The 14,093-nt window shown below is 47.6% G+C and overlaps 1 protein-coding gene across 4 annotated transcripts in view; it reads left to right on the forward strand.

The window, feature by feature from the left end:
* The window catches only part of ARHGAP42 (Rho GTPase activating protein 42), a 202,307-nt gene that overhangs the window by 184,808 nt on the left and 3,406 nt on the right, over positions 1–14,093 (forward strand). For 2 of the 4 annotated variants that reach the window (XM_077341501.1, XM_077341502.1), the window contains exons 21-24: positions 944–1,100; positions 1,187–1,249; positions 7,170–7,249; positions 9,032–9,843. In XM_077341501.1, coding sequence (XP_077197616.1) covers positions 944–1,100; positions 1,187–1,249; positions 7,170–7,249; positions 9,032–9,120 — 389 coding nt within the window. In that variant the 3' untranslated portion in view covers positions 9,121–9,843. Of the gene's footprint in view, positions 1–943; positions 1,101–1,186; positions 1,250–7,169; positions 7,250–9,031; positions 9,844–14,093 lie in introns of those variants that run through there. The other 2 variants (XR_013231711.1, XR_013231712.1) reach the window with 2 other exon arrangements.

Genomic DNA, 14,093 nt, shown 5'->3' on the forward strand with positions numbered 1-14,093 from the left:
TACCACCCAGTAATTTGCTGTCACTGCTGTTTTTTCTAAAGGCTGATTACCAGCAAACTGGCTTTGATGCACATTGCCTGTGACCTAAAGGAGGAGCTAAGCAGTAAATCCATGCGCATGCTGTTTGCTCGCCTTTGCCAAACACATGTAGGGTGGGTTATGGTTCGCAGGGGATGAGCAGCCAGTGATTTCGTGCTGAAGAAGAAGAGTTGTGTTTTTTTACCCCGCTTTTCACTACCTGAAGGCCTCTCAAAGCGCCTTCCCTTCCTCTCCCCACAATAGGCACCCTGTGAGGGAGGTGGGGCTGAGAGAGCCCTGATATCACTGCTCTGTGAAAAGAGCTCTAACAGGACTGTGACAAGCCCAGGGTCACCCAGTTGGCTGCATGCAGAGGAGTGGGGAATCAAACCTGGGTCACCAGATTAGAAGTCCACACTGTAGCAGCTTCAGGGCTAGAGGTGGGGCTGAGAGAGACCTGATATTACTGCTCTGTGAGAACAGGCTCTAGCAGCTAGTCCAAGGTTACCCAGCTGGCAGCAGGTGGAGGAGAGAGAAACCAAACCTGGCTCGCCAGATTGGAGGGTTCTGTTCCACCAATGGTCTGGCCCTTCCGCAATGGAAGGAGACTTCCATCATTGGAGCCCACTACAGCAAGCTCCCTTCCTTTCCAGTTGGAGAAAGTTCCACCATTAGTTGAAGGGAGCTTTGCCTTGCCTGCTGCTGACCCCACAACACTTGTCCATTTGATACGGAAAACACAGGTCTGTGTACGAAGTTGCCGGTCTAACACTTCTTCCCTGCAGGTGCAAATCAGCCAACTCACCTCTGCTGCCTAGCAGCAAAGGACAGCTCAGGTTTTCTGATTTTAAGGTGACTGCCGAGCTCCTAGTTGACCCTGCAAGAGATGCACAAGAAGGTTCTGTTTGTCCCTTTCGTTATTCAGGAAACAAAAGCTGCAGCGGTTCGGTTCAGAGTTTAGCTTCTCTAGATGGCCAAGAGACCCCAAAAACTCTGGCGAATCCAGACCTGCCGCCCAAGATGTGCCGAAGACTGCGATTAGACACGATGTCAAGTAACGGCTATCAGAGGCCAGGGTCTGTGTAAGTCTGCCCAGCATTGCAAGCATTCCGTTTCTTGTGTTTAAGGGAGTTTGTGTCAGCCTGAAACTTTTTCTTGCCTTCTTCAGGGTGGCAGCCAAGGCCCAGCTGTTCGAAAGTGGTGGCCCACTGAAACAGGCCCCCTCAGGAAGGTAAGCACAGGTGTCCTTCACCAAACCCTGTTGTTTCAATACTACTTCTGTGCCAGCCTTTAATGTAAGGAGGAGGAGAAGAGTTGGTTCTTATATGCCACTTTTCCCTACCCAAAGGAGTCTCAAAGCGCCTTACAATTGCCTTCCCTTCCTCTCCCCAAGACAAACACCCTGTGAGGGAGGTGAGGCTGAGAGAGCCCTGAGATTACTGAAGAAGAAGAGTTGGTTCTTATATGCCGCTTTTCCCTACCCAAAGGAGTCTCAAAGCGCCTTACAATTGCCTTCCCTTCCTCTCCCCAAGACAAACACCCTGTGAGGGAGGTGAGGCTGAGAGAGCCCTGAGATTACTGAAGAAGAAGAGTTGGTTCTTATATGCCGCTTTTCCCTACCCAAAGGAGTCTCAAAGCGCCTTACAATTGCCTTCCCTTCCTCTCCCCAAGACAAACACCCTGTGAGGGAGGTGAGGCTGAGAGAGCCCTGAGATTACTGAAGAAGAGTTGGTGTTTATACTCCACTTTTCACTACCCAAAGGAATCACAAAGCAGCTTACAGCCCCTTTCCCTTCCTCTCCCCACACCAGGCACCCTGTGAGGTAGGTGGGGCTCAGAAAGCTCTGACAGAACTGTGACTCCCAAGGTCACTCAGCTGGCTGCATGTGGAGGAGGAGTGGGGAACCAAATCTGGTTCTCCAAATTAGAGGCCACCACTCTTAACCACTACACAATGCTGGCTCTGCAGTCATGAGGACTACAAATCTTTGATTTAATGTAAGCAGAGGTTCTGCTCAGGCCCTAGAGGGTTAATATAAATGCTTTAAGAGGCTGCAAGCTTAAGGTCAGGACTCTGTATATTATGTTTAATGCAAGCTGTGGAGCAATTGTCTGCAACACAGGATAATGGGAGGGAATGGACCTGCATCTTAGAATGCAGACCAGTGTAATCTCCTGGTTAACATAATCTACATCACTCTGCAATAGGGAAATTTAGGAGACTTACGGTATGTTGAAGGTGAGAGCCCTGGCTCAGGGATAGAGTACCTGCTATGCAAACAGAAGGACACAGGTCTGATACTGAACATTTCTAGTTAAAAGGGTCAACTAGGACAACCGTGGCACATTTGAAGGGGGCCACAGACTGAAATATGTAAGAAGGGAACCAAAAGGGTTTACGGGGGGCCCTGGTAACTGAACCAATGAAAAACCTTTTTTGTCACATATGATGTCATGAATTGCTAGAAAGGTTGAGAATGGCCAACAATGGTCAACCAGTTGCCTTGGAATGCTTTCAAGGGACTGAAACGTAAGCGATTAGCCTCTCTTCTTTTGTTCCCAGTATGTGCTATTCTGAATGTATGCAGATAGAAACTTAATTTAATTATAATTTCTTTAGTTATCTACGTTTGTTGAAATGAAAATCATAATCCTACAGACTTTGTGCATTTTCCTTTCTTCATCATCAATCTTCTGTGCAGACACACATGAGAACTGCATACGAGCAGGCCTACCACTGAAGAGGCCTTTACAGCTAAGAGCTCACGGGGGACTTCACTAGAACCAGAAAGTTTGTTCCTGCCCAGGAACTACATGCTCCCACTCAGCAGTGTTCTCACCATCCGTTCCTCTTTTGCCGCCATGTAACTTCTGTGCAGGCACGCATACCCTCCCTCCTGCCCTGCTGCATACTCTGGTTTCAGCACCTAGAGATACTGAGATTGGGGCTACTGCTACATAGGAGCATGTGGTCCCTAGATGGCAGCAAACATTCTGGCTCCCATGCACAGCACCCTCAGGAGGCTCTTAGCTGTAATGGCTTCTTCATTCTTAGTCCTGCTCATACATAGTCCCATGTGTCCCTGCACAGAAGACACACAATGAACAAGAGTCATAAGTAAGTGCAACTTTGTTTTCCCCCCTTTCCTCCCAATCTTTAATCTCATCTCCACTTTGCTGTCACACTAATTTGAGGGAAGAATCTGTCTGACAAAAGGACGTGTGGCTTTTGTTGTTGTTGTTGTTGTTGTTTTGGGGTTTTTTTGCTGACAAAGCAAGCAAGGTGGGCAGGGTTAACAGAAATTCAGACAGGGCCTTTGTAGATGCGCAGATCAGTAACAAAGGGCCAGGCAAATGAGAGGCCAGCAGGAAGGAGGAGGCGATCTGTGACTGAACTATCCTTTGTACAGAGTGCCCTGCAGCAGGGTGGAGAGCCACCTTTGTGATAATTGCAACACCTGCCATGCCAGACTGTGCTTTGCTCAGTCTGAAGACAGTTCTGCTTTCCCCCCTTTCCCTTTCTTTTAATCTCAGAGGTATTTGCTTTGTTCTTGGCAATCTAATTGTAGTTCTTTGTTCATTACACTGTTTCTCTTTTAAATAAAAACAGTGGGGACCTTAAAGGTTCATAGCTGTTTGTTTGTTTTTTGTTTTACATTTTGGAAGGAATAAACTTGATCATTCAGCTATATTGTTATGGTACTATACAGTGTACCTTAGTTGAGCACCTTGGACCACTGACATGAGTTCAAATTCTCCCACTCATCCATGACATTCATAAATTTCATACTGGGTCCATTACTACATCTGAGTCTAACCTACTTCAAAAGTGGGGGTGAGTGTTAAATGGGGAGATCATAGTTTGACTACCCTGAATTACACAGTAAAGAGTTGTGGGGAGAAAGGCAGGGGGGGCAGCTTGCTAGTGTGCAGGCCCAGCGGGCTGCTCCTTAGGTGCCATTTCTGTAACCCTCTTCTGTGTGCTGAAGGGGTCTGAGTGTGTGTCGTAGTCAAAAGAAAATGAAGATCTCCTTTAGGGCTCTGAAAAGACTGGCACTGTTACTTTCACACTGTCTTTTACTGGCTGCGTTGAATGAATGAGAGCACAGCCTTCACTGCACAGCTTGCCCTTTGGGAGATGGGGATGGGTGGGAAAGAGGCACCCCCCATGGCTTTCCCCACCCAGCCTGGCCTTTGGGAGACATGAAGAACGGGGAACGAAGGAGGCAGCCTCCCTGCCTCCCTCCCTCTTCTTTCTTTCTTTCTTTCTTTCTTTCTTTCTTTCTTTCTTTCTTTCTTTCTTTCTTTCTTTCTTTCTTTCTTTCTTCCTTCCTTCCTTCCTTCCTTCCTTCCTTCCTTCCTTCCTTCCTTTCTTTCTTTCTTTCTTTCTTTCTTCCTTCCTTCCTTCCTTCCTTCCTTCCCTTCTTCCTTCCTTCCTTCCTTCCTTCCTTCCTTCCTTCCTTCCTTCCTTCCTTTCTTTCTTTCTTTCTTTCTTTCTTTCTTTCTTTCTTTCTTTCTTCCTTCCTTCCTTCCTTCCTTCCTTCCTTCCTTCCTTCCTTCCTTCCTTCCTTCCTTCCTTCCTTCCTTCCTTCCTTTCTTTCTTTCTTTCTTTCTTTCTTTCTTTCTTTCTTTCTTTCTTTCTTTCTTTCTTTCTTCCTTCCTTCCTTCCTTCCCTTCTTCCTTCCTTCCTTCCTTCCTTCCCTTCCCTTCCCTTCCCTTCCCTTCCCTTCCCTTCTTTCTTTCTTTCTTTCTTTCTTTCTTTCTTCCTTTCTTTCTTCCTTTCTTCCTTTCTTCCTCCCTTCCTTTCTTTCTTCCTTCCTTCCCTTCTTTCTTTCTTCCTTCCTTGCTTTCTTTCTTTCTTTCTTTCTTTCTTTCTGAACCTAGTTGTCTGCATATGGAGGGGGGCAGCAATCAAGCCCATCTTGCATGGGAGGAGATTAGAGTCTGGGGCTATTTAACCACTTCACCATGCTGGATCTCAAGCTCGAGCGAGGAGTGGGGGGCTGGGGCTGGGGCAGGGGCCAAAGCCCAGGAAGGTCACAGGGCCGGTTGTATGTCCTAGCACCCATTGTATTCTTGGGTGCAACAGGCCTTGCTTCTAGTAATAAATAAGAGTTTTTCAACTTGGTGACGTGTAGCCCAGGAGGTTGGACTAGGCTGAGCTGCAGGCAGGAGTCCATTCTTCCCCACCCAGGTAAGTAAGCCCTCTGAAAGTCTCAGCTGTGCCAAAACTCCTTCCTTAATCTCACCATTCTCTGGAGCCGTGATTCAGAACACCTGGCTCTGCAGGACATTGTGCCAACCCAGCTCTCCTCGACCGGCCACCTGGAATCTGTGCTTCACTACAGCTCGTCATGCATTCCCAAATAAGTGGGCCAGCCCTCTCAGTCTCTACCCAGCCGGTTCCGATGCCCCAATTTCACCTTCAAAGTCCCAGCAACAGCTGGAGCTGAAGGCTTGAGCCACCCTGGAAAGTGTGTCTGGCCACGCCTCCCTAGTGAGGGTGCCTCTGGGTAATCCATCTCTTTTGGTGGCCTCATGGAAATCCGGGGCTACCCAGCCTGCAAGGTTCCCCAAGGGGGACCACCAGTCCCGACTTCATCTGGTCATTTGATCTCGGGAGGGGGGGGGTGTCCCAGAACGACAAAGAACAACATTTAGCTGTTTCCAAGAATGCAAGATCAGCATGTGTGTGGTTATCCATTTTTTATCCTCATAACAACTCAATGAGGTTAGGTGAGACTGGAAGACAATGTCTCTCGCCCGAGTCCCCCCTTCCTCTGTTGGTGATCTTTTCCTGCTGAGTGGGATTTGAGCCTGTGCTTAGGCAAGGATGTTATTGTATTTAGGATATTTGCATCTAAGTCATGGTTACCACTGTGATACCGACATCAGAGACGTAAAGATTCTCTCAAAGACAAAAGAAAAGTTCTGTAAAGATGAATGTTGCAGTTGCAGAAAGGGGTGTTGGTAGGGAGCAGCAAAAGAAATGGCGAATCCAGTGTGGACTAGTACTGATGTAATGCTGTTCACCATTTAGTCAGAGCTGAGGGATCCGGAGTGGACCAGACAGCTGCACATCCCTAGTGTGAATTCCTCCTGGCAGCCTTGACAGCTAGGTTGGCACTGATGTTAGCCATAACCTGGCCAACCTGTAAGCATCTTATCTCCGTGGAGAGCAGGAACGACGTATCTACTTGTATTTTAAACCTAAACTCCTGGTATTGGTTCTAATTCGTCATTTAAGCCGCCCCAAGACCAGGAGGAGAGGGGCAGCCTGAAAACTGAAGGTTAAATAAATAAAAAATAAATAAAGGTTTGAAACCAGTGCCCATTGCACGTATGTTGGATCATTAGTTCCTTCCTTCCTTCCTTCCTTCCTTCCTTCATTCATTCATTCATTCATTCATTCATTCATTCATTCATTCATTCATTCATTCATTTATACATACTTTGATTTCTATACCGGTGTTCCCAATTGGGCTCGTGGCAGTTTACAATAATAAAAAGATAAATTACAATAAAAAACCCATAATACCCTTTGTTACATACTATTACTGCTAAAAGGTGGCAAGCGAAAAACCTTTCAGTGTACTTAAGAACTTCTGGGGGGGGGGGGTTATGCCCCGCTTTTCACTACCCAAAGGAATCCTGAACACCTTTCCCTTCCTCTCCCTACAACAGACACCCTGGGAGGTAGGTGAGGCTGAGAGAGCTCTGTGAGAACAGCCCTAACAGAACTGTGACTGGCCCAATGTCAGCCAGCTGACTGTGTGCAAAGGAATGGGGAATCCATTCCTCAAATCTCCAGATCAGAGTCTGCTGCTCTTAACCACTACACCACGCTGGCTCTCAGGAAAATCCAGCTGTGGAAGCATATAGAAAGTGCGCTATCGAATGTGTGCGGAATGGACCCAGAGCCAGCTTTGATGAGGAGAACACGGCTTAGCATTCGGCATGATGGATGCTGACCCCTCACCTAGCGAGTGTGTGCCAGGGGGCCGGGCATGGGTGGTCAAGGCATAAGCAGAGTGTCTTCTCTGTCAGCCTGTCGACTTCACCTAATGAACTTCTCAGCACAGGCTTCTCTTCCTCTTGTACGTCCTGCATTTCTTTTGAACAGAAACACCATCAACTCTGCTTTCTTTCAGGCAAGCCAAGGCAATGTATTCCTGCAAAGCTGAGCACAGCCACGAACTCTCTTTCCCACAGGGGGCAATATTTTCCAATGGTAAGGGGCAGCGTTCCTTATTTGTTTGAGGGTGATAATGGAGTCATTTTGTGGCCATTTAATAAATATTATAATTAGACTAGGGGCCAAGCCCTTTGCATTCAGGAATGCAACAGATGTTGGATGAGGGGGGGGCGGAGTGGAATAGATCTGTGGATGGCCTCCCCCCAGGACCTGGAAAGGCTGCAGGCAGCTGTAAGGGAACTCACTGGCAGGGGAAGCTCTCATGCAGCAGAGGACTGCAGCCTCCGAGCCTCAGAGGGAAGCAGAAGGAGGAGGGGGTGGTCAGGGGTGAGGGAAAGAAGGTAATTGGCTGGCCGCTGGACAGACAGGCAAGCCGGTTGGAGGACGAGGCACTCAGCCATGAGACACGCTTCTCTTCCAAGCCCTTAAAAGAAATATACTATGTGGAACAGATATTTTATAATGGGTTACCCTGACCTGGATAGCCCAGGCTAGCCCGATCTCATCAGGTCTCAGAGGCTACACAGGGTCAGTCCTGGTTAGTATTTGGATGGGAGACCACCAGGGAAGTCCAGGGTAGCTTCGATGAGGCAGGCAGTGGCAAACCACCTCTGAGCCTCTCCTGCCTTGAAAGCACTATGAGGTTGACATAAGCTGACTGCCGCTTGATGGCATTTTCCACCACGGTAGTGCGTCGGATCCAGCCAGCTGTATTATACCCCAACTTTTTTTCAGACTTTTGACCATGGAGCAGCCCCAGAAATCAGTCAGTCAGTCACTCCGTCTGCCTGCCTGCCTGCCTGTCCATCCAGGGATTTATATTCTGACATTCCCAAAGGCTCGTAGCTTTGGGGAGCTCTGGAACCGGGCTGGAAGTGTGGTCAAGTCTATTAAGGCAGGCTTTAGGGGAAAGCCCAGGGAGCTCCTAAGGAGCTTTCATGGAGCCCCAGGACACCAGGGAGCCTGGGGTCCTTTCCGCACAAATAGGATAATGCACTTCCAATGTGTTTTGGCAGCTGGATTTTACTGTGCGGAACAGGAAAACCTGCTTCTAAAGTGCATTAACTAACGTGTGCAGAATAGTACCTGGTTGGGAATCCCTGCTTAACCCCCCCCCCCCCCCCCGTCCCCACAGCTTTTATAGCTGCAGGTCCCATGTTCCCCCTAGCATAGCCTTCTTGGTGGTCAGAGGTTAGCCTGAGGTTCTGTGTATTCTATTCAATATTATAATATACTAATATTTGTTACTGTTTCTTTTGAGGATTTATCTTCTCTGCTGTTCCTCTAACACAGTCAGGCCAAAGGCAGGCCGCAGCCGTAAATATGATACCAAAACGATCACCTATTAAAATCATTAGAACAGGGCACTGAAACGGGTAGTTAAAGCAGATAAACTGGAGCCCACGCATATCTCATGTGCAGTTAAAATATTCCCTATGCTTTCAATCAGTGCTGATCCTGCGTTGAGCAGGGGGTTGATCTAGATCAGGGGTAGTCAAACTGCGGCCCTCCAGATGTCCATGAACTACAATTCCCAGAAGCCCCTGCCAGCATTCGCTGGCAGGGGCTTCTGGGAATTGTAGTCCATGGACATCTGGAGGGCCGCAGTTTGACTACCCTTGATCTAGATGGCCTGTATGTCCCCTTCCAAACTCTATGATTCTGTGATTCTGTAATGCGAACTTCCTGAGACAGCTCCCAATTCTAGAAACATACATTAATGGATAATTAAATGGCGTTGTATGAAAATACATATGTGAAAGGGGTGCAAAGCTCTGTCGAAACCTAAAGCGACTCTCTTGTTCGGTTTCTTCGCAGTATATCCATCTGTGGAACCAGGATGGTTAAAAGCAACCTACGAAGGCAAAACGGGACTCGTTCCAGAGAATTACGTTGTCTTCCTCTAGTAAATAGTTAGCAGGCAGCAGTATCTTCATGGTATCCATGGTAACAAGCAGTAAGCACTGTGATTTTTTTTTTTTCTGTCTGACACAGATACGGGGATCTGCCAGTTTGCCCCTGCATGTGGTTGATTTCCAACGACTTCTGCAGCGGCAGATAATGTAGCTCCTGACAAGGGGATGAGACTCTGAGGAAAATAATCAACAGGGTGTTTTGCTTTGCTCTTAATTTCTACCGTTTTTCAAAACCCATGGTACTTTTCCTAGGCTTCTCCACTGGTGGTCACCAAAAGCTCCACGTTGTTTTTTAAGGACGACAAATCAGCCAGGAATTGAAGACTCTTATTTGGGAGATCTGCCTTTCTGAGCAATCATTTCTCAGTTGGTCCAAGCCATTTCAAAGATTTATGGTGAAAATACTTCGTGAACTGTTGATAAACGTCCAGAGTGCTCACAATTAGCAAAAATCTACATGTGTCATGTGCCGGGCGGCGCATCCCTACCACTGAACACCAGCTAATCAAATTGCGATTTTTCTCTCTGTTTTTAAAGGAAACTTTTAAAAGTGGAAATGCCACGACACATCGAAGTGACCTTCCCCCTTCTTTGCTAGCGTGTGTTTTATCGGTATAATTATTAATAAATTATATTTATAGAATTTGTCTATCCCGAAGCATTGTACTCCTGAATCAGAGGACCAACCACGTTAATAAAAATGTTTGGGTGTTTTTTTTTTTGTTATTAATTTTGCACTTGGACCCCTTGAAATGGATGAGAGCAGGGCACCAATTGAGTGAACAAAAACCAAAGAATACAGGCATGGCCATGAAATGCAAGTGATCTGAAAACTGAAGAGACACGGGAATTAAAATCCAACATTATTCCTGCCGATGTGTTTGGTGCATGAAGTGGCTTGAACCTGTTTGTATTCTCCTCTTGCCAATTAGACAGCTGACTTGCAAAAAGCGTTTCACATTCTGAAAGTTTTGTTCAGCACCGCTGTAAGCGGCATCTGCTTGGAGCGTGTGAACCTTTGTTTACCTGGCTACTGAAACATTTTCCGTTGAATGCAAAGCAAGGAAAAAATGCTACGGGTGCTTTCTTGAAGTATCAGGTCCCATTTCAAGAGGCATCCTCGTTAACCTTAATGGATAAGTGAAACCCTTACACAAAAGACAGAGGCAATAAATGCATGCACATTTTTGTGAATCGGTGCAACCTTAATTGATATGAGAAATCCCTATACAAAAGACAAGAGGCAAGGAATTCACGCAAGCTTTTGTAAATCAGTTCCACCCTAAATAGAGTTATACCCTTCTAAGCTCATTGACTTCCGTGGACTTAGAAAGGTGGAAATCTGTTTAGGGTTGCACTGTTTATCTCTCATGACTCAGGCTTAATCCACATGTGCAGAAGAACTCAGCGGCAATAACTGGTCGCTGCAAATCTCAGGTAGAACTGTACCACTTCATATTACTTTTCTGGATTGCTTTTTTAAAAAAGCACCTACAATAAGAAATCTAGGTCAAATGAATAGCTGGGCTTGAACATTTCTATATGATGTGCTATACTTTTCCCTGGCAGGCAGTGTTTGAAGTGGACAGGCACCCCTGATCGGCAGTCCCATCTCCCACCACATTCTGCTGGCTGTGTAAACCAGGGCCTATTCTGCACACAATAGATAATGCACTTTCAGTGCACTTTGGAAGTTGAATTTCCTGCCAAAGCACATTGAAAGTGCATTATCCTATATGTGTGGAATAGGCCCAGGCCTCTGAATCCAGAACAAAAATGTGAACTCCCTTTACTGCAGGTGCTTGTAGTGGTAGCAGGGTGTTGTGTGCAGGTTCCGCCAAATGTGAATTTTGTCATTGAGTGCAATCGATGAGTGCCATTCAAGCTCACTTTTTACGATCTTCGCAGTTTTATCATCCCTACAAATTAGGAAGTTGGCCTGTTAAGGCAGCGACAGTTTCGAAAAGGTCCCTTTGTGGGGAGTAATTTTTTACCTTCTGTGTTTTTCTTCTTTGTTGGGTACAGGCCACAAAGCTGTGTTTGTTCGTGGGTTCAAGCTGTGGCTTCGAATCTCAGTTTGCAAGGATGAAACAAGCAACGATTTGGCCAGGGGCCAGCAGTCAAGGGGCAGGGCAAATTTGGGGCTTGATTGAAGGCCTCTGAAATCAGGACATTCTCAATTGATCATACCATGTGCGGGGGGAGAGGAGGGAGGGTAGAGCAAGCAGGGCAGACAAGCCATGGCTGTGCTCTTCACAAACAAGCAGATTTGTTGTGATGTCGGATTGTGATCAGAATCGTTTTCCTCACTACACCAACTTGGAGTGCAGGGGGTTGGAGTAGATGACCCATGAGGTCCCTTCCAACTCTATGATTCTATGATTGGGGTAGACGGGATTGTGATTACCCTTCCGCTGGCCACCCTCAATCTTGCTGTACTGGCGCTCTGTTGCATCTGCTGTGGCTTGTTACAAGTGTGATAAATTTACCGCAGTGGCAGGGAATAGTTGTACAGAGTTACAGTGACAAAGCTGAAAAGGCACGGTGGACGTTTTGCCATGCGGGAAGGATGTAGGTTTGTTTGAAGCAGCCCGCGTTCCGTGCCACCTGCTAGTTTTCCCCCAAGAATGGTGAAATAAAGTCTCCTTTGAGCTGATCCGCCCAAGTAATCGAAAGAGCCCTCTCCCCTGGGTGAAGCACATTATCTGCCAGCAATGCGTCTTTAGGCTTGTTTGCAGAGCCAAATGTTCTTGCCGCAATTTGTACGGCGGAGGTCTTTGTGACAGTTTCAGCAAAAACCCAGAGTTATCTCTGAAGTGCTTGGAAGGTACCAGCTTGTTCTTGTCCCTTGTTCCAACCCTCCACTTAAGTAACCTAACCTGCCAGGGCTCATTTTTCAAGCTCCTCTCCAGTAATAAAGTTGTGCTTAATGGCTGTGACCGTAAAAATCACCTCCTTGCTACATAGATATAATGGAATTGCAAACTGGAGCAGTTTGTGCAGCAAATCCCAACCCTTCCTCTTGGAGAGCCAGTGGGGAGTAGTGGTTGAACAGCAGGGGCAAACCACTCCTCTACATAATAATAGCAATTTTTTTTTGTATCCCACCCTTCTCTGGCTGGCTCAGGGCAGAGGACCCCTGATGTTAAAACAACCATACTAATTTAATAAAAACATTTTATTGTTTTATTATTGTAAACCGCCACGAGCCGGCTAGCTCGTAGAGGCGTTTTAGAGCGGCTCCTTTCATGAAGGAGTTTCAAAGCGGCTTGCAAGCACATTTCCCCTTCTTTCCCCACAACATGCACCCTGTGAGGTAGGTGGGAGTGAGAAAGCTGTGACAAAACTGCTCTGTGAGAACAGCTCTGACAGGACTGCGACCAGCCCAAATTCACCCACCTGGCTGCAAGTGGACGAATGGGGGATTGAACCTGGTTCTCTAGATCAGGGGTCCCCAACCCCCGGTCAGCGGCCCGGTAACGGGCCGCAAAGGCCATCATACCTGGCCGCCAGCAGCTGCGCCTGCCTCCCCCCCCTGCAGCGAGAGGGGGGGAAAGAGGCTGGTGCGGCAGCTACACAAACGCGCACGCACGGAACTGCCATGCATGCGCGTTTGCACCCCCTGGTGGCCAAAACGCGCATGCACGGCAACTCTGCGCATGCGTGTTAGCGCCACCTGGTGGCCAGCAATTGGACATGCACGTTTATGAGCAACTGCGGGAGCCGGGCCGCTGGCATTCCCCCACCCCCGGAGGCGGTCCCCGACCAGAAGAAGGTTGGGGACCGCTACTCTAGATTACAAGCTGCCACTCTTTACTATTCTGTGCTGGCTGGATGGGAGGAAATGTGGCAAATGAGGTTCAGTGTTTGTGAGTGCAAAGCGATGTACATTGGAACAAAAAATCCCGGCTTCTAGAATAGGCTAATAAGGTCTGAGGTTGAGAGGGAGAAAAGATCCTGGGATTGTAGTAGATAGCTCAGTGTAAGTGTCAATTTAGTGTGCTGCAGTGATGAAAAAGGCAAACTGCATTAGGGAATATTATGAAAGGGACTGAGAAGAAAACAGCTGCCATGGTAATGCCTCTGCATAGCCCAGTGGTTCTCAGCCTTCTTAATGCCACGGCCCTTTAATACACTTCCTCAGGTTGTGGTGACCCCCAACCATAAAACTATGCAAGGGTTCTTCCACAGAAATTAAACCAAAACTGACCAATGGTGTGAAGATCCATTGTTCATGATTGCATATCAATTGTTTTTTTTTCCCCTGGGGTTTCTCAGTTCAGTTCTGCCTCTTGTCCCACCATGCCGATCTTGCGCTTTTCCGCTGCTCCAGACAGATGAACGCTCTATCTCAATCTACCCTGCAAGGCTGTTGTGTGGATGGCGCCCCTCCCCCACCCCGGCCAGGCTGCTTGCCCTGCCACGACCCCTGAGAAAGGGTCATTCGACCCCCCAAAGAGGTCCCGACCCCCAGGTTGAGAACCACTGGTATAGATCTATGGTGTCACCTCATTTGGAATACCCAGTTTGGTATTCCAAATCAGCCAGTTTGGTGTAGTGGTTAGGAGTGCGGACTTCTAATCTGGCATGCTGGGTTCGATTCTGCGCTCCCCCACATGCAGCCAGCTGGGTGACCTTGGGCTTGCCACGGCACTGATAAAACTGTTCTGACTGAGCAGTGATATCAGGGCTCTCTCAGCCTCACCCACCCCACAGGGTGTTTGTTGTGGGGAGAGGAATGGGAAGGCGACTGTAAGCCGCTTTGAGCCTCCTTCGGGTAGGGAAAAGCGGCATATAAGAACCAACTCTTCTTCTTCTTCAGTTCTGCTCACCTTATCTCAAAGAGGACAATGACAGAGCTGGATAAAGTACAGAGGAGGGCAACCACGATGATGAGCACATTGAAGGACCTTCCCTATGAGGAAGGGCTGAAGAGTCCGAGACATGATAGAGGGTTATAAAGT

This window comes from Paroedura picta, chromosome 6 (assembly GCF_049243985.1).
Source record: "Paroedura picta isolate Pp20150507F chromosome 6, Ppicta_v3.0, whole genome shotgun sequence".
NCBI lineage: Eukaryota > Metazoa > Chordata > Lepidosauria > Squamata > Gekkonidae > Paroedura > Paroedura picta.